This window comes from Chrysemys picta, chromosome 5 (assembly GCF_011386835.1).
Source record: "Chrysemys picta bellii isolate R12L10 chromosome 5, ASM1138683v2, whole genome shotgun sequence".
In the NCBI taxonomy this organism is placed as follows: Eukaryota; Metazoa; Chordata; order Testudines; family Emydidae; genus Chrysemys; species Chrysemys picta.
This window is the reverse complement of record NC_088795.1, coordinates 46,781,886-46,804,942: the sequence shown is the minus strand read 5'-3', so window position 1 is coordinate 46,804,942 and position 23,057 is coordinate 46,781,886. Positions and strand designations below refer to the sequence as shown.

General features: G+C 42.5%; 1 protein-coding gene across 1 annotated transcript; it reads left to right on the top strand.

The window, feature by feature from the left end:
• Positions 1-19,143: 19,143 nt before the first annotated feature.
• On the top strand, positions 19,144-21,424 carry LOC135983623 (uncharacterized). The gene is made up of 2 exons (XM_065596376.1): positions 19,144-19,860; positions 20,855-21,424. The coding sequence occupies exons 1-2, from the start codon at positions 19,284-19,286 to the stop codon at positions 21,328-21,330; spliced, it is 1,053 nt and encodes a 350-aa protein (XP_065452448.1). The 5' UTR covers positions 19,144-19,283; the 3' UTR covers positions 21,331-21,424.
• Positions 21,425-23,057: the final 1,633 nt, after the last annotated feature.

The following is a 23,057-nucleotide window of genomic DNA, read 5'->3' as shown; positions in this document are numbered from 1 at the left end:
TGTTATGTTAACTGGTGGCTGCTTGCTGACCTACTGCATATTTTCAATGGTATTGGAAGTCAGCACCTATGAAGAACTTGCTGCAGCATTGACAGTAGCCTTATAGAGGGAAGGGAGGAAATGACACAGACATGATCACATGAATATGTTACAGGCCTGTAGAAGGAATTACCTTGTTTTCCTCCTAAAATAGCACTCTCTCCTTGCAAAACAATAACCTGTATTCTTCATGGAGAGGCTTGGACTATGGATCTGAGGACAGGACCAAAAACTAGAAGCTTCTGAATTCTAATCCCAGCTCTCACACAAACTCACTCCAGACTCCTGGGCAAGTCACTTAACCTCTAGCCTGTTTCTTCCTCTTTGGTTGGCTATCTCATAAGAGTGTTGTGATGATTAATTACTTAGTGTTTGTCAAGCGCTTTGCAGATATTTGTGCAGGAGAATGCTTGTAATATGTACTGAGCTTGATTCAAAAACCTTCTGAATAAGAGGTCATAAATTTATGCTCATCAAGTTCAAAACTCAGTAGCCAGTTGTCTAGTCATGAGCATGCTCCCAAGTGATCTATTTCTTTTTTTTTACTTCTTGGTTCATTCTACTTTATATACAGATGCATTAGAAACTAACCCCTTGATCTGAACACTATGAAGTGTAGGGCTTGGGGAAGACTGAAATCTGAACTTCAAATTTTACAAATGATTCCTGTCTTTATAATGGGCCAAACCAGAATCCTAGATATCAATATCCCCAAACTTTGGATCTGGATTTTTTGACTTGAATTTTGTGAGTTACAATTGGTCAGGACCCCAGGTCAGTGATGCTTTCCTCTAAATCATTTTTCTGAACCAAAAATATTCAGTACAGTGCATGTTTCCCTGCTTGTAATGTACATCTCTGTATTTTATAGAATTGGTTCTCTCTCTTTAAAAAGTTCACTGAGAACAATGCATATCCATGTGTTTAGGAATATGCCCACATTTCCCCTTTAAAATGTCCTCAATGGTTACATTTAAATTAATGAACCTGAAAGGTTTCAAAGCTTGGTCAGGGTCAAATAAGCCCTGGAAAGTTTAGATACCTATTAGAAACCTTATTATAAAATGTAAATAAACCATATGAGATCTCCCTCTTAAAAACTCCTTTTTTCTGTCTCCAGATCCTTCTTTTCAGGAAGATTTTTTTCCTTTTCCTTGAATTCCATTCTTTCCCTGTGCCCCCTTCCCCCTCCCTCCGCTCTCCCCATGGCTCAAGACCTTTACTGATGCCATTTTGGGGGCCCACCAAATTGTTTTATTTGAATTGGTCAGATTCCAAAGCTTCCCTGATCAAAAGCACACAAGAATGTAGGATGGGATTTTCAAAAGTGCTCTGCTTCCGGTGAAGTCAATCATAAAACTTGCAGTGACATCAATAGGAGCCAAGTTAGGCCACCACTGAGTGCTTTTGTAAATGCCAGCCAAGCTGTACATCTCTGGGAGCCTTAACTAAAGATTGGCTAGGAGATTGGAATGAGAGAAAGGCTGAAGTTCAGTTGTTTTTTCTTTGCTTCTTTGTTTTGAGAACCTGTTTGTCTCTCCCTATTTTAAGTACTGGCATGTATATTGTACAGAAACCTCACTTTTAATGGATACTTTCTGAAAGTTTATAGAGGACACTAGTCCCATTCTATGGCAGGGTGAACAAGAGCTGACAACTGTTGTTCCTCTAGCTCAGAGATTCTCAACCGGGGGTCCGCAGCCCCATGGGGGCCCATGAGCTGGTTTCAGGGGGTCTGGAGCCCCAGCACCCTGTGGGGCAGAAGCCCCATATCCATGAGCAGAATTGGAGGGGGGCATAGGGAGTATTCCTCCCCTCCCCAAACTGCAGTGCCTTAACCAGAGCTGGACAGTCCCGTGGGCAGCTCCACATCCCCCCACATCCTCTCATCTCGCCTGCAAGACCCCACCAACGGCCAGGTCAGAGGCTGGAAGCTGGAGCCAGGCAGTGCAGGGTGGCTGCTGCTCTGGCTGGTGCCATTGAGCGGTTGGTCTCAGCGCTCCCCTGTCTGCCGCTCATGCTCAGGGCCCTGGGGCTGCAACTGCTCCTCAGCTCCCAGCCCCCTTTGATTGCTTGTGCAGCCGGTAAAAGCTGCCTGGGTGGGGGGACCCGGCTCTGGAGCCGGCAGAGCCCACAGGGAGCAGCGACTGCAATGGGGAGCGCTCCTCTGGCACACAGCCATAGCTCTCCCTGCACCCTGAGCTATCCCCTGCCTGCACACAGCTCTGAGCTACCTCCTCCCTGCACTCTGAGCTACCCCCGGCCTACACACAGCCCCTAGCTACCCCCTGCCTGCACCCTGAAATACCCCCACACAGCCCCAGCTACTCCTCTCCCTGCACTCTGAGCTACCCCCTGCCTACACACAGCCCCTAGCTACTCGCTCCCTGCACCCTGAAATACCCCCACACAGCCCCAGCTACTCCTCTCCCTGCACCCTGAGCTACCCCCGCACTACACACAGCCCCTAGCTACCCCCTACCTGCACCCTGAAATACCCCCACACAGCCCCAGCTACTCCTCTCCCTGCACCCTGAGCTACCCCCGCACTACACACAGCCCCTAGCTACCCCCTACCTGCACCCTGAAATACCCACACACAGCCCCAGCTACTCCTCTCCCTGCACCCTGAGCTACCCCCGGACTACACACAGCCCCTAGCTACCCGCTCCCTGCACCCTGAGCTGTTTTCAAACTCTTTTAGCTGAGCTCCCCACCACTACCACCACCACCACCTTTGAGATATAATTTTTGATTGTGCCCTCCCCCCAACCCAGACAGGCTGGGTGGCCTGCTGAGGTGAGTCAGGCACCCAAAAATAGAAATCAAACTATGCCTATGGAGGGCCTCCCACCCGGTGCCCTGTGACTGAAGTGCAGCATCTGGAGCCCGGAGTCCCTGCTGGGCTCTGGAGTTTTCCTAGCATGTTGGAGAGGGGGCTCAGAAAGAAAAAGGTTGAGAACCCCTGCTCTAGCTCATGTCCACAAAGGTTTATTTTCCTATTACCTCTAAATATTAATTTCCCCAATGCTGTATAAACATTGTTCAGTTAAATACAGTGGAAAACAAAAAATGTTGCTACAATGAGTGTTTCAAAGGAAATCTGTGTTCTTGCGGTCCAGGAATCTCAGGATACAGCCAAAGAATTTGCATTTTCCCTATCAACTGTAACAAAAACAAGGTTTCCTGTTCCCTAACTACACTTTGAAATTAAATACAAATGCAAAAAAAGAAACAGAATTGATGGTAAGGGATTTGAATAATCTGATTTTTCTCACACACACACAACAGATGGTCCTCTCACCTGTGCTGTCCCCCTCACTGGGGAGAATGGGAGAAGGGCTGGGAGCAGGGGTAAGTAGGTTTTATGCTGAATTATTATTTAATCAAAACATTAATAACTTTTATGCCATCAACAAAAGCACAGACAATTTTTCATTTCACAGAGAAGAAACTCCACCCTCCACTCATAAGATAAAATATTAAATCAGTGTGATACACTGATGTACTGAATTTACATTTGAAACATTATATATGATCTTTAGAAAAGCATAGTATTCTTGTAATTATGGCTCTTGCTGTAACTCTAATCCTTTCAGCTACTATTCGTTTTTGGCTTTTTGCATAGACTTAATGACCAAACCAAGACAGATATGTCCATGCTAATCTGTCATTATAGCAGAAAAGTACCCTGCCCCAGTAACTTTCTTCCTGAGGCCAGATGGAAAATTGTGCTATGTTCTTTATTTTTTTAGGACAGATCAGACCACACTAGTGAATAGTAGCAGTTTGTCTAAGCTAAGAACTACAGGCCAGATTTTCACACTGAGTAGTACCTTACTCTGTGAGAAGTCTAACTGAAATCAGTGAGGCTACTCACAAAGTACATTATTACTCAGTGTAAGAGTAATAAAATCTGAGCTTAATAAAACTAAAGCAAGAGTATTCCAGATTCTAAGGCCAAAAGCTTTCATCATTATCCATTGGTGGCTTAGTCAACTGGCAAAGCCTTCCATCCAGAGGGTGGATTCAGCTGAGAAGTATTTTAGCATTACATTAATTGGTGAACTTTAACAATGACTTTTTGTCAAGTAAAAACCATTGCAAAATAGAATCTTATTTTGTTTGGCCTTTGGATAGTTGTGCTTATCAACCTATTTGTTATTTGTGAATGATCATCATACATCCAGGCTCAGATGCCACACTCAGCAGAGACAGAGGATGAAATCCTGGCACCACAAGTCAATGGGAGTTGCACCATTGACTTCAGTAGGACCAGGATTTCACCAAGAGTGTGTGTCCATTTCTGACTAAATTCTGGCACAGTAATTTTAAAAGATATAAGACCACGCACGCGATTATGCAACTACCCTCTGGTACAGATAAGTTTTACACCTCATTAGCTTCTGCAGCTGGTCAAATGGATTGTATTTCTTGGGTTGACAAGCAATGTTTATTTGTTACAGACATATACTATAACATATGCTGGAGATTCATTTAGAGTAGTATGCCATTTTCACAGAAGGAAAGGAAAATAAAACAGATATTGCAGGTACTAGACTTACAGTCAAGAAATACATGTTTGTTATTGCAGTTACACAATAGATCCAAAAACATAAGAACATAAGAATGGCCATACTGGGTCAGACCAAAGGTCCATCCAGCTCAGTATCCTGTCTACCAACAGTGACCAATGCCAGGTGCCCCAGAGGGAGTGACCTAATGATCAAGTGATCTCCCTCCTGCCACCCATCTCCACCCTCTGACAAACAGAGGCTAGGGACACCATTCCTTACCCATCCTGGCTAATAGCCATTAATGGACTTAACCTCCATGAATTTATCTAGTTCTCTTCTAAAAACTTCTATAAACCAATATTGTCTATTAACATCTAATAACATGTCCTCCATTTCACTTCTTAAATATCACCACTTGAATGTCGAGTTAGGCTGTTATTTCTAGATAAGTTCCCATCTCTCCAAAGTGGGAGAAGGCAACTTAGTGGGTCAAACAGAACAGAAAGTTATGCTGGCACCTTTATCCATCTGCAGAATAGCAGAGGATATTATTAATGGTAACCCTCTAGTGATGAGCAACCACTAAGCCATTTTTAAAGCCATATAACTTGCTATTTTTAACATTGGAGACATATAATGAAGTACTGTACTTTGCACTGTGTCTTTATAAGCATAACTTTATAACTGTACCAGATCTTCCAAATGCATTTGATACCTATGTCACATACTGTTGAATTCTACTCCTGAAAATGCTATTACTCTCAAACAGTAATTGCACCGTATTCTAATGGTTGTGTTCCAACTATACTTTCAGCATAATTTCTGTTAATAAAAAAAATGTATAACTGCATATTTATGTTAAGTTTCAAAGGCTAAAGGCAAAAGGGGAAGTTATACCTAATGTGAAATATTTCATATGTAGAAAACATGGAAGGATGGGATTCTGTGAGCTTGCTTCATTCAGCATGTGCAGAGTGATGCTGGCATGAAATCGGTCCAGAGGACAGTTGCAGCAGAGTAAGGTGACCAAAGCCGCCATTATACTGGGACCCTGGAGTCAACCAGCACAACTCCAGAAATAGGAAGCACTGACCACAGACAGGATGTGTCTCCTGAGTATTTTCCACTGGTTGTTTATCAGTTAGCAAAGCCTTCCATCCAGAGTCTAGCCTCAATGAGCATGTGTGTCTTGAACTTTACTGCATCCGATGCTCAAACCAGGACATTCACAGTCCATAAGAAGCATCACTTCCAGGTGAGTAAAAAGGAAACCTTTCTCTAGCTGAACCAGCAGTAGCTCTGCTAAGACAATCTCAGGGCAACATTTTCAAAGGTATCTGTGATGGGTTTGGGCCATTTGAGGTGTCACCTGATGTACTGGGGTTTAACTGAGCCTCCCCCGCTCAATCAGCCTGGGTTCCCTTTTACTGCTTCGCTGGATTAGGCTCTCCGGCCTCTTGCAGCCCACACACACAGGTAGGGCCACACCCCACTGCAGACATAGACTGAAGTCAGCTCTATGTGAGAGGGATCCCTCAGCACTCACGTGCCCACTCCCTTTAAGGGGTACAAATCCAAAGGTTTTATGAAATTCGCTCCCTCCCCCAATGTGGAGTGAGATATACACAACTTCTTCCCTCCCCCAGTTAGAAATTACATAAACTGTGTTATATTATAAACAAGCAATAAGTTTATTAACTACAAAAGGTGAATTTTAAGTGAATATAAGAGATAACAGACAGAACAAAGCAGATTACTGAGCAAATAAAACAAAGTGTGCAAGCTAAGCTCAATACAGGTTACAAAATGTAATTTCTTACCCTAAATGTTATTTTAGGCAGGTTGTAAAGTTTCTGTGGTTCAAAGTTCCAGTTATAATTCTTTTCTGACTGGATCCCTGTCTCAGTCTAGACTCCCTCCCCTCCCCGCCCCCTGCCTTCTCTTCAGGTGGCTTTATCAGTCTTTCTTCTTGGGCAGACAGGCCATGGAGAGGAGAAGCCCCATTTGCCTTCCTCCCCAGCCTTAAATAGGATTTACATAAGGCGGGAATCCTTTGTTTCCCAAACTTGACTCCGCTTCTCTTCCATTGGAAAGTTACAAGAAGTCCCAGGTAATGTTTAGCAGTAGTATCACAGCGTCCATGAGTCAGGGTATGTCTTCACTACCAATGTTAAAGCGCTGCCACAGCTCTGTAGTCACGGCACCAGCACTGGGAGAGAGGCTATTGTGGCATAAGGTCTAATAGTACACTGGCACTTTACAGCGCTGAAACTTGCAGCACTCAGGGGGGTGTTTTTTCATGCCCCTGAGCGAGAAAGTTTCAGTGCTGTAAAGTGGCAGTGTAGACAAGGCCTCAATGGCAATATGGCGTGTCCATAGGAAGGCCAAGCCTTTTCACAATCCATTGTCCTCGCAGATGGGCAATCCGCACTGTCTGTTTTTTCCATTGTTGTACCTGAAGTGTTAGCAGTGGGCAGCACCCAAAGTAGCATAGTTGAAATAGAGATACATAGTCAATACTCCTAACTTCAGATACAGAAATAATACAGGCATACAAATTGGATAATCACATTCAGTAAATTATAACATTTCCAATGATATCTTACAAGACCTATCTTGCATAAAGTACATCTCAGTTATATCATATTCATATCATAAGCATATTTTCATAAAGAATATGGAGTGAAACGTCATAGTATCTAATGCCAAGATTTTTAAAGGTATTTAGGTGTTACTGTGCTCAGCTTTGCAATGCCTAACTGATTAAGGAGTCTAAGTAATTTTCAAAAGGAATTTAAACACTTAGGAGTCAAAATCCCATTGTCCATTGAAGGTATTTAGACTCAAGTGCCAAAATTACTTTTGAAAATCAGACTTTAGGTGTTGCAATGCAGAGCACAGTAACACCTAAATATCTTTAAAAATCTGGGCCTAAGTGTTTTAGCATATTAATATTGGGTGAAACTTCCCATCAATGCAGATAGCCCTCATAGCCCAACTATTATCAGGTCTTAAATGCTTAACTGAAATAAAGGCCCTTTTACAGTCTCCACTGCTGTGAATTTTACCCATTAGGAAGAAAACTATGGATAACAGCACATTTTTAAAAAAGCACAAAGGAAGATTTTAATCTCAAAATGAAAAAAAAAAAAAAGTCTCTTTGACTGCTTGGGCTCTTTGTGCTATAGCACCTCTGTCCACTGCAGTGTAACTAGCATCTCTAGTCTCATCAAAGAGTAAATTTAGCATCCTACAGCATCCCTAGGAATAAAGAAAACATCACAGTATGATACAGCTAATCACTTACAAGGCAAATACCAACCCATTTTCTTTGTATTCTGTTCTATTTTGTCAATGTCAAGTCACCCTTTTCTAAAAACAATAGAGCTGCAATTAGAGATGTAAAACCCAGTTTGCATGTGATTTAAAAAGGCTGAAAACTGGCAATCTTCGTATGAAAACCACAAACAATTATTTCCATTTCCATGCACCAGTGCATCTGGTTGGCCATTATTTTTCAGCTAGGATTCTATAGGAATTGATAGTTAATTTCCAAGACAGAGAAAAAGACTGCTTTTTTGACAGGGGTTAGTGATTTGCCATTTAGTCACAGCATACTGTCAAGCTGATATTGTTTACAATTTAAACTACTTAACCAAATAATACAACAGTGTTCTCTGCTAAATATTTAATGTGCTACATGGGTTTCTTTTCTCCCCCATCCACAAACTAAAATAGCCAGTTAGCCTTTTCTGGCTTTCCCACATTGAAAATTATACTGAGCTAGCATAGAAGTATTTGGAACTCACAAGCTATCTTTCACTGATCAAAGATGAAGCATAATATTGTGTAAGCATTGCAACATTTAACACACATACATATCTGAAACCCTTGAAATGCAGGTTAAGGTGCTAATTTTTCGCACATGCACACATACAAAGCCAGATCCTCAGCTGATCTAAACCAGTGTAACTTGGTTGAGCTCAGTGGAGCTATGGTGATTTAGGCCCAAATTCAGGAAAGCATTTAAGCTGTACATCCCACCAAAGTCAATGGAATATAAACTACATGCCTAGAGTTCCACACATGCTTAAGTGAGCAAGGCTGGACTTCTGAACCTGGGTCTTTGTCAAGGCTGGATCCCCACTTTGAACTTTAGGGTACAAATGTAGGGGCCTGCATGAAAACTTCTAAGCTTAACTACCAGCTTAGCTCTGGTTCCGCTGCCACCATTTCAATTTTTCCCTCCCTGGGAAGCCTTGAAAAACCTTCACCAATTCCCTGGTGAATACAGATCCAAACCCCTTGGATTTTAAAACAAGGAGAAATTAACCATTCCCCCTCCTTCCTCCCACCAACTCCTGGTGAATACAGTTCCAACCCCCCTGGGATCTACAACAGGGAGAAATTAACCATCCCCCCTCCTTCCTCCCACCAACTCCTGGTGAATCAAGATCCAAATCCCTTGGATCTTAAAACAAGGAAAAATCAACCAGGTTCTAAAAAGAAAGCTTTTAATTAAAGAAAAAAAGGTAAAAATCATCTTTGTAAAATCAGTATGGAAATTAACCTTACAGGGTAATCAAACTTAAAGAGCTTAGGGGACTCCCCTCTAGTCTCAGGTTCAAAGTACAGCAAACAAAGATAAACACTCTAGTAAAAGGTACATTTACAAGTTGAGAAAACAAAGGAAAACTAACACGCCCTGCCTGGCTATTTACTTACAAGTTTGAAATAGGAGAGACTTGTTTAGAAAGATGTGGAGAACCTGGATTGATGTCTGGTCCCTCTCAAGTCCCGAGAACGAACACACTCCCAAACAAAGAACACAAACAAAAGCCTCCCTCCCCCCCCCCCCAAGATTTGAAAGTATCTTGTCCCCTTATTGGTCCTTTAGGTCAGATGCCAGCCAGGTTACCTGAGCTTCTTAACCCTTTATAGGGAAAAGGATTTTGGAGTCTCTGGCCAGGAGGGATTTTATAGTACTGTACACAGGACAGCTGTTACCCTTCCCTTTATAGTTATGACAGTCTTACTCCACGGTGCTGTTTGGATTATTAATACAATACACAGATATATGCACCAAATTCTGAGCAAAGAGGGAATTCTTATAAAAAATGTCATATTTATAGTTTCACTTTAAATTTCATTAGGTGTTTTTTCCTAAACAGAACCAGTTTATTTAATAACCATTCATTTGAATATAGGACTATTTTCACTCAAAATAGGCTCAGAAATGGATCAGGAACAGGAACTTCTGTTCTGCAGGAAATTGTGAAGATTTAAAAAAAAAATCATTCAAATCAAAACAAAAACAGCTGATCCAAACAGTTCAGTGATCATTCTCTGTAAATATAGCATGTCCTATCCCCCTTTACACAAATACTACTATAAGCTACCGTTAATTTGACTTTGAATGCCAATATTTATGTCATGTACTATAATGTGTATTATTCAGGCTGGAGTTTTCAAAGGAACCCAAGGTTACCTCATTATCTTAGGGTCCTTTTGTTGGCAGAACCATGAACCCAGGAGGTGTCCAATTGATTTCAACAGGGTTCCATGAGGGTGGACCTTTGTACACATAGGAGCCCCACATAAGTCAATGAGGCTCCACCTGGATGCAGGTTTCCACCTGCCCCAAGGCAATTGCAGAATTTGTGCCATTATTTGTTTAACCCAAACTTGGTGTGTCTGTCAAAAGCATATGAACCAAAACAAGACACCCTCCCAACAATTATCCTCCACTATTTAGTTCTATGGTCATCATAATACCAAACATCAGCTAAAGAAAAAAAATATGTTGCAAATATAGCCTGGGCTCTCTTAATTTCATGCACTGTGACTTCAACAATTTCTTCATTTTATTTCTCTAAATGTGGCTTCATTTAAAAACAGGGAAACCACATTTCATGCTCTTCAGTTTCATTAAAGTTTATACAAAAAGTCCTACCAAAAGAAGACTTCTTTAATTAAACTATTGGAGCAGATTAAAATATTGAAATGAGGAGTCTGAAAGGAATCTGACACACAATATATTCTCTTGCATCTCTTCTCATTTGGGTATTTAGAAAAAATGAAAATAAAGATCTGAAATCACATGCTGAAATTGTAACAGTTGCCATATAGGAACAGGTATGGAAGAACTTACTGATTTTAAAAAAAATGTGTCAGGAAAGAAAGGGGACTGTTGTTGATCACTTCTTCAGTACTGAGAGGAAAGCCACTGTGCCTTATGAAAATCTACCTTGTATGTCATTGGCCAAGCTAAAGTATGATTAGAGCCCTTGTTCAGAATACATTCCAGAGGAAATGTGACATAAATGCTGTACGAGTTAAATATGAGAGATTCATCACAATTCAACATGAGCTACAGTATGCACTAGTTAATGGGCACTTGAAATAAAATGTACCAAAAATAAGAGGGAATAAAACTTAATGTAATTCCTTCCCTCAGGACCTGGAAAATAAGTTCCTTTGATTGACATCTTTCAAGAAGTGAAAAGAATGACAATGATTGCTCAGGGACTAACACTGAGGAAAGTGAATGAGACTGTATTCTAGTCACTGTTACTTTGACTTCAAAGCATGTGGAGCCAGATTTGTACAAGAAAGCTGGTCTATACTAATTCCCAACCTTTTTAACTAATATTCATTTAAAAACATTTAAAGATATAAATTTCTTCCTAAATGTCAATAGTAGTTTAGGAATCTTTTGGTAATGGACCAAAATTGATAGCAATTATATCATTACTATGTCAGCTATCAGTCATTTCTGATGGTTGGTTCTCCAGTATGGATTCTCATACATAGCCCCTTTAACCTTGACCACAGGAAATAGTTTGCTTATATTTAATCATTTAAACTAATGTTTTATAAGGTTGGTAAATGGAAAAGGAGCTTTTTAGCCTTTACTGCCGTTTAAATCAGGTGCAAGTCACTATTATCTGATGACTACATGGAGGTCAAGGTGAAATTAACTGACTATCTCTGTTCAGTTCCCAGGGGACCAATGCCCACATCACAAAACTCCCACTGCACTTTTGTACATTTGTTGGCAGTCTCACTGAAGAAGCCAAGTATGGAATGGAAATGGACAACCCAGCCTTCAGCTTCTCTCTTGTATGTGTGGCCAAGGGGAAGGGAAATTCCATGAACATTTCTTCATAGAGTTTCCCACACACATGCTGTTCTATCAGGGGTGGAGTTCCCTCTCCTCCTCCCCCCACCCTGTTATGGAATGAGCCACAGATATTGTCTCTAAATCCCACTTTTGGATCCCAAGTACCTTCCCATCTGCTCTTTTAGAGCTGTGCTGTCACATACTCCTCTGGACACAGCTTCTCCAGGGTCCACCCTTGAAGGGGCTCACTCCATACTGAGGAAATCACCAGAAAAGGAAATAAAGCCTGAGGGTTTCCTTTGTCTTGCCAACCAAAACTGACCAGCCCACTACCCATCTAATCCCTGAATGGATCTCGAACCCTTGGGGAGCCTTCCTTGAGGGTCCAAGAACACAAAATAGGGCCATGGAGGTTAATGACCACTTTTCCACACAGAAAGGTTAAGATCCATGGTTGGAGGACCCCCTTCACAGTCAGGAGGTACAGTTGGCCCTGAATTACCTTCTTACTTAGGAGAGTGATGAGTCACACTGGCAGAACAGTATGAGGAAACTCCCATTGTTACTACTTGTGCTATACAATTTTCTGGTGATAAATCAGGAATTCACTCTCCATGTGTTAATCCAGTGCCTTTCAAAAGCACTAGAAAATCCATTTAAATAAGCCAAACTTTATTTTAAATGGGTAGGTGGCAAAAAGACAAAGATTCCAGCTATACTGAGTTATTAAAGTAATTCAAACTCTATTACAGAAATATGTCTCCAACAGTGCCTGAATAAAAGTGAAAGACTTGTCCTCATAGTGGGCAGAACAGATGGTTTAGTGGGCCTTGTGAATCTTACCACAAAGGGGCACAGAAATAGTAAGTCTATTGTTTTTAAATAAATTCTTCCAATTCCCTGGTTATCTATTGGAGACATTTTAAAACTTTAGCAATACTAGTAGATTTGTGTAGCCAGTGTTCATAAATATGTCCCCTAATATCAACAGTGGCCAAAGCAGTGAAGATTGCAGCTGCAGTTACTGACCAGCTATTATAGCTGTGCTTGTGTAACACTACACTGGCAGCTAGGTCATTGGCAGTGGAGAATTAAACTTGGGACCTCTTGTTCTAAACATATAAGCCTTAGCCAAAGTTGTAGCATGCTCAACAACCTATACAGATGGCCTTGCCATTCCTGAGAGCAGTGGTGGGGAGGGGAGAACAAAGCACCACATTGAGTGGCTGTGGGTTTCAGTTAAAGAAATAAAATAAGCTTTAAAATGAAACAGACAAGGCTCAAGAGGCCGTTTGTATTTGTTAGCACAAATTTATCTGAGTTGCATACCTTAATAATTACATATTTGTCTTTACAGTTTGATTTTGCCTTGTTAGAAAACATGGACCATAATTTGACTACACAAGTCCTGAAAATAGAAGTACACAATTCTGAATTTGAAGGTAAAAAAAAGAGAGAGACTGGTGGATTAAATAAAAAGTCATTTTAAAATAACGTCCTTGCCCATTTTATTAACTATGACCTGGATCCTTAATAATGGTCTTCAGTAGAATTATTCACTCTGCATAAAGTTAAGCACATGTGAGTCTTTCCAGGATTGAGGCCTAAATCTGTACTTCTGAGTTGTAATTCTGTGTTAAACATATATTAACTTTTATGCAATTTCTGAACAAATGCTTTGCACTGCTGAGGTTAATACGGCTACAATACAAAGCAGAGCAGGGTGAATAATTTTAAAAAGTATGCCAATATTTTGTTCATAAATGGTCACAAAATTTGTGTTTATTCAAATATTCTCTGAACTCTTTAAATAAGCTGAATTTAAAATGGTGACTATTTTAAAAATATTGCTAAATATAATGAATTATTTGACAAATATTATTCAAGCAGCTCAGTAATATAGATTCCTGCCTAGTTAACCCACATCTCTGAAAATGTACAAATTATTGCTCGCAGAGCATGCTGAGTATAGCCTATCCAGTGACCGGAGTACCCAAAGATAATTTTGTGTTGAATTAATCAGTCAGTCATTTAAATACAGCAATGCCTTTTTAATGTTAGAACAGGTGACATCCCAGATCAGATCAGAGAAGTGTGCATCCCTATGAAAGCCTCAGAGTTCCTTGGTTGTGTTTGATATTGGCTTCTGCTTGCTGTGTTTCATATGTTCCCCTTCACTGCATGGTGTGGAAGAAGACTATGCCATCACCAGTGCTACATTTTATGCCAACTCTGTAAGTGTATAATATTCCAGGACCATATGGTCCCTGATAATGCAGGATTAGTGCTTTATAGTACATTTTTTAGTATTTTATGCAGTCTGATTTTAAAATGACCAAGAAATGGAGCTTTTACCACTTCTCCCTTGACAGATTATTTCAGAGTTGAATTCATCTTACCCAATAAAGATCTTACTTGATATTCAACTTAAATTTCCTCAATCTCAATTTCATCCCTTAGGCCCTGAGCCAGCCAGCAAGATGGGTGCATATAGCACAAAGTTGTGTCCGTTGAAATCAGCTGGGTTTTGCCCACATTGGGCCTTATCCAAACCCTATTGAACTCAGTTAAAGGAAAGACTCCCATTGCCCCTTCAGAGGGAATTGGATCAGGCCAATGGAACAGTTTGCAGGGTCAGGGCCTCAGCTGCTAGTTAATATCCTCATGAACCACACATCATTCCTTTCCCACCATGGTGCTTATACCCTTCAACTACTGGTAGACTGTTCTCATGTCTGTCCCTTTGACATTACTTAGCCAAAGAATGTTCAGCTCTTAACCCTTTCTCTTAATTTAACTCCCTCCAGTTCCAATTGTTGTTTCGGAACTAAATGTATGTTTGTCTTAACTTTCTGACTGGTCTTAGATGCTCACATTTAGAACTAAGAGCAGGCTTAAGTAGCACAGAGTTCCTACAGCTCTGTTTTGTATGTACCCATCCAGGAATATCAAGCTGTTTGAAATGAACCATGACACCAACTCATGGAGGAAGGGTTTTATTGTTTGGGTTTTTTTAATTGTCTTACCCTGCAGGGCAGAAAGGTTGTGCTTCTTCCTATAGCTAATCAATTTTTTTCATCTGTAGGGTTTAAATGAAGTGTTCGAAAAAGATTTAAACAACACTGACTAAATCTATGCACGTAAAATTAATAGTTGAGGAACTTGCACTTTGTAATTGATTTGCAGCTGCCCCCCCACAAAAATCTTTCCAAACCATTTCTCACTTGCTTATTCCAGGTAAAAATTCTGAGTTCATAGCATGTGTACTGATAAAAGCATGGGCTTCCCAAAACATAACATACACACAGATTGATGCTCTGAGGTTGTAGTTGAACTTTCCATTCCAATTTTGCCTGAAGCTGTTTCCATTAAAGTCAATGGCAAAATGTCCATGGACTTCAATGGAGGCTGGATCACATATGAGGCTCAAAAGAACGCCCTTAGGGAATGGTCTAAGCCACCTAACTTTTTTTCCTGCTGCAAATTTTCACTCACCTCTGCAGTTCCTGGTTCTGCTAAAATACCAAGCAGACAGCAGTTCTCACAAGTTTTCCAGTTAATTTTATTTTACACATTTTTTGTGCTTTGTGATTTTCAAACTGAATCTCTGAACTTCTCTATTGTGTTTCCATACACAATGAGCAAAATCTGCTTTCAGTCTAAAATAACATTTTCAATTAAGAAAAAACAACTAATGGAAAGAACAAAAGTAAATTCTCTGCAAAAAAACAGTGTCTCTCCTCTCTGGAGCAAGAAGCAACAATTCAGAGAATAAATTATATCCTGTTTCTGCAGACTGGTACAGTATTTAGAAACATAAAGGTGCAGTGGATGGAAACCAAAGCCAGAACAATTCCATTTAAGGTATGTACACCACACTATGAAATTTGATAATCAAGGCCCCAATCCTGCAAAGACTTGCACATGTTTAACATTATACTGCAGCCATAAAGTTAAGTACATGCATAAGTCATTGCAAAACTGAGGCTGAATAGTGGACAATTAAAACTCAGAGTCAGAAATGTTCCAAAATTAGTAATATGAATCAAGCTCGTAAAAATAAATCAGTATATCATTTTTAAACCAGAGAAACTAGATGGTACCACCATAAGTGCACACACAGAGCGACGTACCCTGCTGGATGGAATCAGGCTTGCTCCAGTATGTGTGTTCTTCTTGCTCTCTCCTGGGTGGCCTGCCAGAGAGGCTACTGTGGCATAAGGTCTAATAGTCTACTGGCAGTTACCAAAGAGTCCCTTTGAGAGAGTTGTAGTCTATTGCTTTGAATGTAAGTCTGGGGATCAGGAACTCCTGAGTTCTAATTCCATCTTTGATCCTGACTCCCTCTTGGTCAATCACTTAACCGCTGTGCCTCAGTTACTTTATCTATAAAATGGGGGCAATACATAGAGAGGCATTGTGAGGATTAATATTAGAGCTTTGAAGATGTTAAGCACTGTTCACACTAAATATAATTATCATAATATTTTAGCTCAAAAGCTACACTGCTGTGCTTTTCAAAGCAAAAAGATCACGATTCCTGGTTCCATGTGCATGTGGTGTAGCTGATAATGTAGTACATGCATATTTATGTGGCCAGAGATTTGATTTTGTGACATGAAGCCAAGTGAGGTAGCATGTCTGATAGACTGGTCCAATACCTTCTACTTCATTTGTCGGCAGTGTCACAGGCTGAGAGGCAGGGCAGGGATAACAAGCCATCCAGAAAAGTCACTACTTCCAGAAAAGTCAAATGCTGCAATCATTTTGCAGAATTTTTCCGCCTCAGATGTAAAGAGCCAATTCAAAAACCCAAACAATAATTTACCACACAAGAGTTTGCTCATTATGCACTTTCTCTGTCCCTTGTGCTATTTGAAAACCTTATTTTAGTAGGTAGGCATGAAATAATCTCCTGCTGCCTGTAGCTCTGGCCTTTTTTCTTTCATGTAACTGCAAACAGAAACTCCTTATTCAAAAAGGAAAAGATTATTAAACTCAGCAGAGTATTTTTTTTAAACGAGAGAGAGAAATGAACTGTCCTGCAATCTTAAGTGTGAAGCATGACTGGAAAGCTGTTTAAGATACAATACGTGTGTGGAAAGCACAAACTCAACTCAAGCCTGTACAGTCTAATGTACAGTCAGCATTAAACTTAGAAGTTAATGAGTTGCTAATTTAGTTTGTAATGAGTGGGTTTTTAATTTCAGATTAAAAAATGAATCCAGAAATGGATTTTCCCTTGACAGAAATCTCAAATGTGGCCTTTCCAATTAAGGTCCCAATCCCACAAACACTTACACACAAAGTTAGCTTTACATATATGAGTAGTCCCATTGACTTCAAAAGAGGTTACTTACATAAGCAATATTAAGGCCATGAGTCTTTGCAGGATGGAGGTCCAGTTTACTAAAATCTTTACATTCATAACAATGAGTTAGAAATACATCACAGTCATGAGGTCAGAAGTTTAGCTAATGACTCATTGCCTTTTATCTGCAAATGGAAAGTTTTAGCTTATTAGCAATGAGTTTGTTTGAAACTGGACCCTGAGCTATAAGAGAATGTTACTGGACCACTCTCTCACTCATTCCCTTATTTATTTTATAACTAGGATGACCCAGGGTATTTTTCTTACATAAAACATATTAACAACATTCCAATCCTGAAATTTTAATGAGAGTCTCTCTGCAAACCTTTGCCTGATGTATAAATTGTCACAACAGTCTCCCATCTGCTTTGGTGACTGCCTGACATCTTGAAATTGCACAGTCTTGGGCTAGTCGAAACAGTTATTAGCACCAATCATGTTTGTTTGAAAATAAAACAGATAAAATTATTAAACCATCCTATTGGTAGTCATCAAGAAGTGAAATGAGCTAATTACTATATCCTTTCTTTTCCCAATGATCTGCAATCCCTGGATGAATGCTGTGTAAACCAGAAATATTTTTGTGGCCACCCTTTAGTAATTGACCTTTCACTCTCCCCATTTCATTTGCCCTAAGTGTTAATTGACTTTGAAAAAGCAGTATATTATCCTTTTAGAAAAAAAATCTGATTAGTGCACGTCAACATCCTGCAGCATCAAAGCTCTGTTAAATCATAGTGCAGTAGAATTGGAAATGAGTCTCTGAGAAAAGGAGAGGGGGTAGGGAAAGAAAGCAGACTTGAAAATGAAAGAACTCCACTGCCATCTAGAGAGAATCTGTACTGGCCAGTTTTCTGAAGGGAGGACCAGGCTGTTTGTCAAACTATATTTCAATTCCTAATACATTTGGGGGAGAATTTTGCATTCTGGTTTACTGAATCCAAACATTTCCAAAGTCAGCTTTGCTGCAATTTGCACTAAAATAACAATTCTGAAATATAATCTACCACAAATTCTGAGGGAATCAGGAAAGATCTTGGCTTCTTTGCACGAAAAGTCACTTTTAGGTTGTTGCACAATGAGATGTGATATTTGTACTATTTTGTTTTTAAGTAGCTTCTCTCACAAAGTAGATTTTTTTCCTCTTCAGAAGGCTGACTCAGCTACAGATATTTTAGATCCTGACAGCTATGCTATGCTATGCTCCTAGCACCTGCCTTTGTGATGTTGCTTGTCAGTTAGAAAAGGAGAATTGCTATTCAGGGTACAAATTCTTTCTTTCAAACATATAACAACTGTCCTGTGGAAGAGGAGTGTTTGATATGCAGCAGGCTCCCAGGGACCAAACCAGCCAGCAAATAGGAGGCACCTACTGGAATGAGGTGCCAGCAGTAGCCTACTTTAATCTCACTACATTCATTTACTCAGCTTCTATCCATACTGTGACTGAATTCAATGAAGAGTATGTCAGGGGAGTTATGCTATGAAAATCAGAAGATGCTGTTCACCACTGATACCCAGATCCTGGACAGCATGAAGGCTGCAGTCATCCTGGTACATGGCTAATTGCACTTATAACACAATATATAGAGAGTGTGTAGAGTCTGCATGTAGCTGAACAGCATTTCTAATGCACCTCTGAAGAGACCACATTACTGTTGCATTAAGTAGTCTTACGAGAGTATTTGCTGGAATTGTAGCAGTCCTCTAGCTTTTAACCTCAACTAAATAACAAAGTGTAATTTGAGATTCAAAACAGCTAGTAGCGTTAGACCTTCCCTTCCCCACCCTCTCGGTAATTATAAGAGAGAGAGAGACAGACAGACAGACAGACTTAGGCCTGGTCTACACTAGGCGTTTATGTCGAAGTTAGCGCCGTTAAATCGAATTAACCCTGCACCCGTCCACACTGCGATGCTATTTAGTTCGACATAGAGGTCTCTTTAATTCGACTTCTGTACTCCTCCCCGACGAGGGGAGTAGCGCTAAATTCGACATGGCCATGTCGAATTAGGCTAGGTGTGGATGGAAATCGACGCTAATAGCTCCGGGAGCTATCCCACAGTGCACCACTCTGTTGACGCTCTGGACAGCAGTGCGAGCTCGGATGCTCTGACCAGCCACACAGGAAAAGCCCCGGGAAAATTTGAATTTGAATTCCTTTTCCTGTCTGGCCAGTTTGAATCTCATTTCCTGTCTGGACATCGTGGCGAGCACAGCAGCACTGGCAACGATGCAGAGCTCTCCAGCAGTGATGGCCATGCAGTCTGGGAATAGAAAGAGAGCCCCAGCATGGACTGATCGTGAAGTCTTGGATCTCATCGCTGTGTGGGGCGATGAGTCCGTGCTTTCCGAGCTGCGATCCAAAAGAAGGAATGCAAAGATCTACGAGAAGATCTCTAAAGACATGGCAGAGAGAGGATACAGCCGGGATGCAACGCAGTGCCGCGTGAAAATCAAGGAGCTGAGACAAGGCTACCAGAAGACCAAAGAGGCAAACGGACGCTCCGGATCCCATCCCCAGACATCCCGTTTCTACGAGGCACTGCATTCCATCCTCGGTGCTGCCGCCACCACTACCCCACCAGTGACCGTGGACTCTGAGGATGGGATACTGTCCACGGCCGGTTCCTCAGACATGTTAGGGGACGGGGAAGATGAGGAAGGAGATGAGGAGGGCGAGGCAGTTGGCAGCTCTCACAACGCTGATTTCCCCGACAGCCAGGATCTCTTCATCACCCTTACAGAGATCCCCTACGAAGCGTCCCCAGCCATTACCCCGGACACAGAATCTGGTGAAGGATCAGCCAGTAAGTGTTGTAAACATCTAAACATTTATTTTTAACAAAACAGGAATATTAACAATTAAAAGAATGGGTTGTTCATGATTAGTGTGCCCTAGGCGCTTAACGGTTTAGTAAGGGGCAGTGCAAGTTTTGAAAAGAAATCTAGCAATGTCCGGTTTTCAGTGATTGTCCTGCACAAGCCGCTCTACTGTGTATTCCCTGCTACTGCAGCTACAGTAAAATGCGGTCTATATGTGCGGGGATAGAGCAGTAATCCTCCTGGGACATCTCGATGAAGCTCTCCTGGAGGTAACTTGAAAGCCGTTGCATGAGGTTCTTGGGGAGAGCGGCCTTATTGGGTCCTCCGAAGTACGACACGTTGCCGCGCCACGAGATTATCAGGTACTCGGGGATCATTGCTCTGCACAGCAGGGCGGCATACGGCCCTGGTCTTTGGAGGCTTTCCCGGAGCATTCTCTCTTTGTCGCTCTCGGAGATCCTCATCAGGGTGATGTCGGCCATGGTGACCTGCTTTTAATTAGGTAGGGGAATGTTAGTGTTGGGACTGCTTTCCCGTTCCTTTACAGAACTGTCACCGCTGGTTTGCAGCCACGCGGTGGAGGCGGGAGAGGGGCAGCCGAAAGGGATCATTCCCGGGGACAGCCGCGAGGGGGTGGGACAGGGGCAGAGTTCCCGCTTGCCGGATTGCTGGCAGCAGGGACTGACATTGATTTAAATGTGAAATGAGGCCAGTGGTAATATAAAAGTTTTAAACTGCCACAAGTGTACGGCTTACCATGTCTGCCTGCAACAGAAATTCCGTTGTGCTGCCTCGCTTCTCAAATGTGCTGTTCAAGACCCCAGGCACAGAATGCGAAGGCCGAGAATTCGACCTTGTGCTGAGTGCGCATGTGAAAGGTGCTGTGCATGGTCTTGTTCACAGAGAAAGACTATGTTCTTTGTTCACAACTACATTTATCTTTCAGAGGAATTCACTCCCTTTTTCCCATTTCCACAGCCCCGTCTGCGACTGTCTCACAACCTAGCCTGGAATCACACTCCCAGAGGCTAGCGCGGATTAGGCGTAGGAAGAAGAGGACACGGGAGGACATGTTCTCTGAGCTTATGGCCTCTTCCCAAGCCCAGGCAGCACAGCAGACCCAGTGGCGGGAGAACTTGACCCGAATGCACCAAGCCAACATGGATCGGGAGGAGAGGTGGCGGCAGGAAGACCAGCAGGCGACTCAAACGCTGCTTGGACTACTGAGGGAGCAAACGGACACGCTCCGGCGCCTTGTGGATGTTCTGCAGGAACGGAGGCAGGAGGACAGAGCCCCGCTGCAGTCCATCTCTAACCGCCCTCCCCCGCCACCAAGTCCCATACCCACCTCACCCAAAGTGCAAAGAAGGAGAGGCGGCAGAGTCCCTGCTAACTCTCACTCCACCCCTGCAGAGAGCTCTAGTAGCAGAAGGCTCTCATTTCCCAAAATTTGAAAAGTTCTTTCCTTCCTGCCTGACACAAGCCCACGTCCAAGTTTCACCTCCCAATGCCATGTGTAGTTGATAATAAAAAATTCGTTTCTGTTAACTACTGTTTCAATCATGTTCTTTTGGAGGAGGAGGGGAAAGGGGGTTGGAAATTGGACAGGACAGTCTCCTTTGGCAGGGTACATAGTCGGGGGCAGGCACAGCAGCAGGGCACATACACAGTGCAGTGATGCAGTGACTAGTTGCCCCGGTTAGTCTGGGAGGTTGTTTTGATGTAATGTTGGGGGGGGGTGGGTTGCTCTGTGACTTTGTGGCGGGGGAGGGCAGTTACAGATCTTAAGCGCCGGTCCTTAGACAGGATCACAGAGCCACACAGCATGGGATCTGTAACCGTCCTCCCCCTGCCACAAAGTCAAATAGACCTCCCATACACACAGTCCCGATCAGGAGGGGTGACAGGCTCCGTTGAAACAAGCATCCCACCGCAGCGGAGCCTGTCAATCCTTGAGTTTAGAAGCTGCATTCGCATCACAACACTAGACCCGCCCCGCACCACAGTCTGCGTCCCAGTTTTAAAAAATTCCCGCTAAAACAGTATTAAAGAAAACGGTGTGCTTTAACAAAGTAGAACTATTTTTATTTCGACACGTGTGTTGGAGGGGGGGTGAAGGGGGTATGTAACTGGATAGGATAGTCAACATTACCTGGGTAAAGAAACGGGGGCAGGTTTAGCTTCTCAGTACACAAACTATAAAATCACAGGTTACCCTGCTCACTCAGGAACTTTGCTTTCAAAGCCTCCCGGATGCACAGCGCTTCCCGCTGGTCTCTTCTAATCGCCCGGCTGTCTGGCTGTGAGTAATCACCAGCCAGGCTATTTTCCTCAACCTCCCACCCCGCCATAAAGGTCTCCCCCTTGCTCTCACAGAGATTGTGGAGCACACAGCAAGCTGCTATAACAATGGGGATATTGGTTTCGCTGAGATCACAGCGAGTCAGTAAGCTTCTCCATCTCCCCTTGAGACGGCCAAAAGCACACTCCACCACCATTCTGCACTTGCTCAGCCGGTAGTTGAAGAGTTCTTTTTCAGTGTCCAGGGCGCCAGTATAGGGCTTCATGAGCCAGGGCATTAGCGGGTAGGCTGGGTCCCCGAGGATGACTATAGGCATCTCCACATCCCCAACAGTTATTTTGTGGTCCGGGAAGTAAATACCTTGTTGCAGCCGTCTAAACAGACCAGAGTTCCTGAAAACACGAGCGTCATGAACCTTGCCCGGCCATCCCACGTAGATGTTGGTAAAACGTCCCCTGTGGTCCACCAGTGCTTGCAGCACCATGGAAAAGTATCCCTTTCGGTTAATGTACTGGGTGGCCTGGTGGTCCGGTGCCAGGATAGGGATGTGAGTTCCATCTATGGCCCCACCGCAGTTTGGGAATCCCATCGCTGCGAAGCCATCTATGATCGCCTCCACGTTTCCCAGGGTCACTACCTTTGGCAGCAGTACATCAACGATTGCCTTCGCTACTTGCATCACAACAACCCCCACGGTAGATTTGCCCACCCCAAACTGGTTCGCGACTGACCGGTAGCTGTCTGGCGTTGCAAGCTTCCACAGGGCTATGGCCACTCGCTTCTGTACACTCAGTGCAGCTCGCAACCGGGTGTCACTGCGCTTCAGGGCAGGGGACAGCAACTCACAAAGTTCCAGGAAAGTTCCCTTCCGCATGCGAA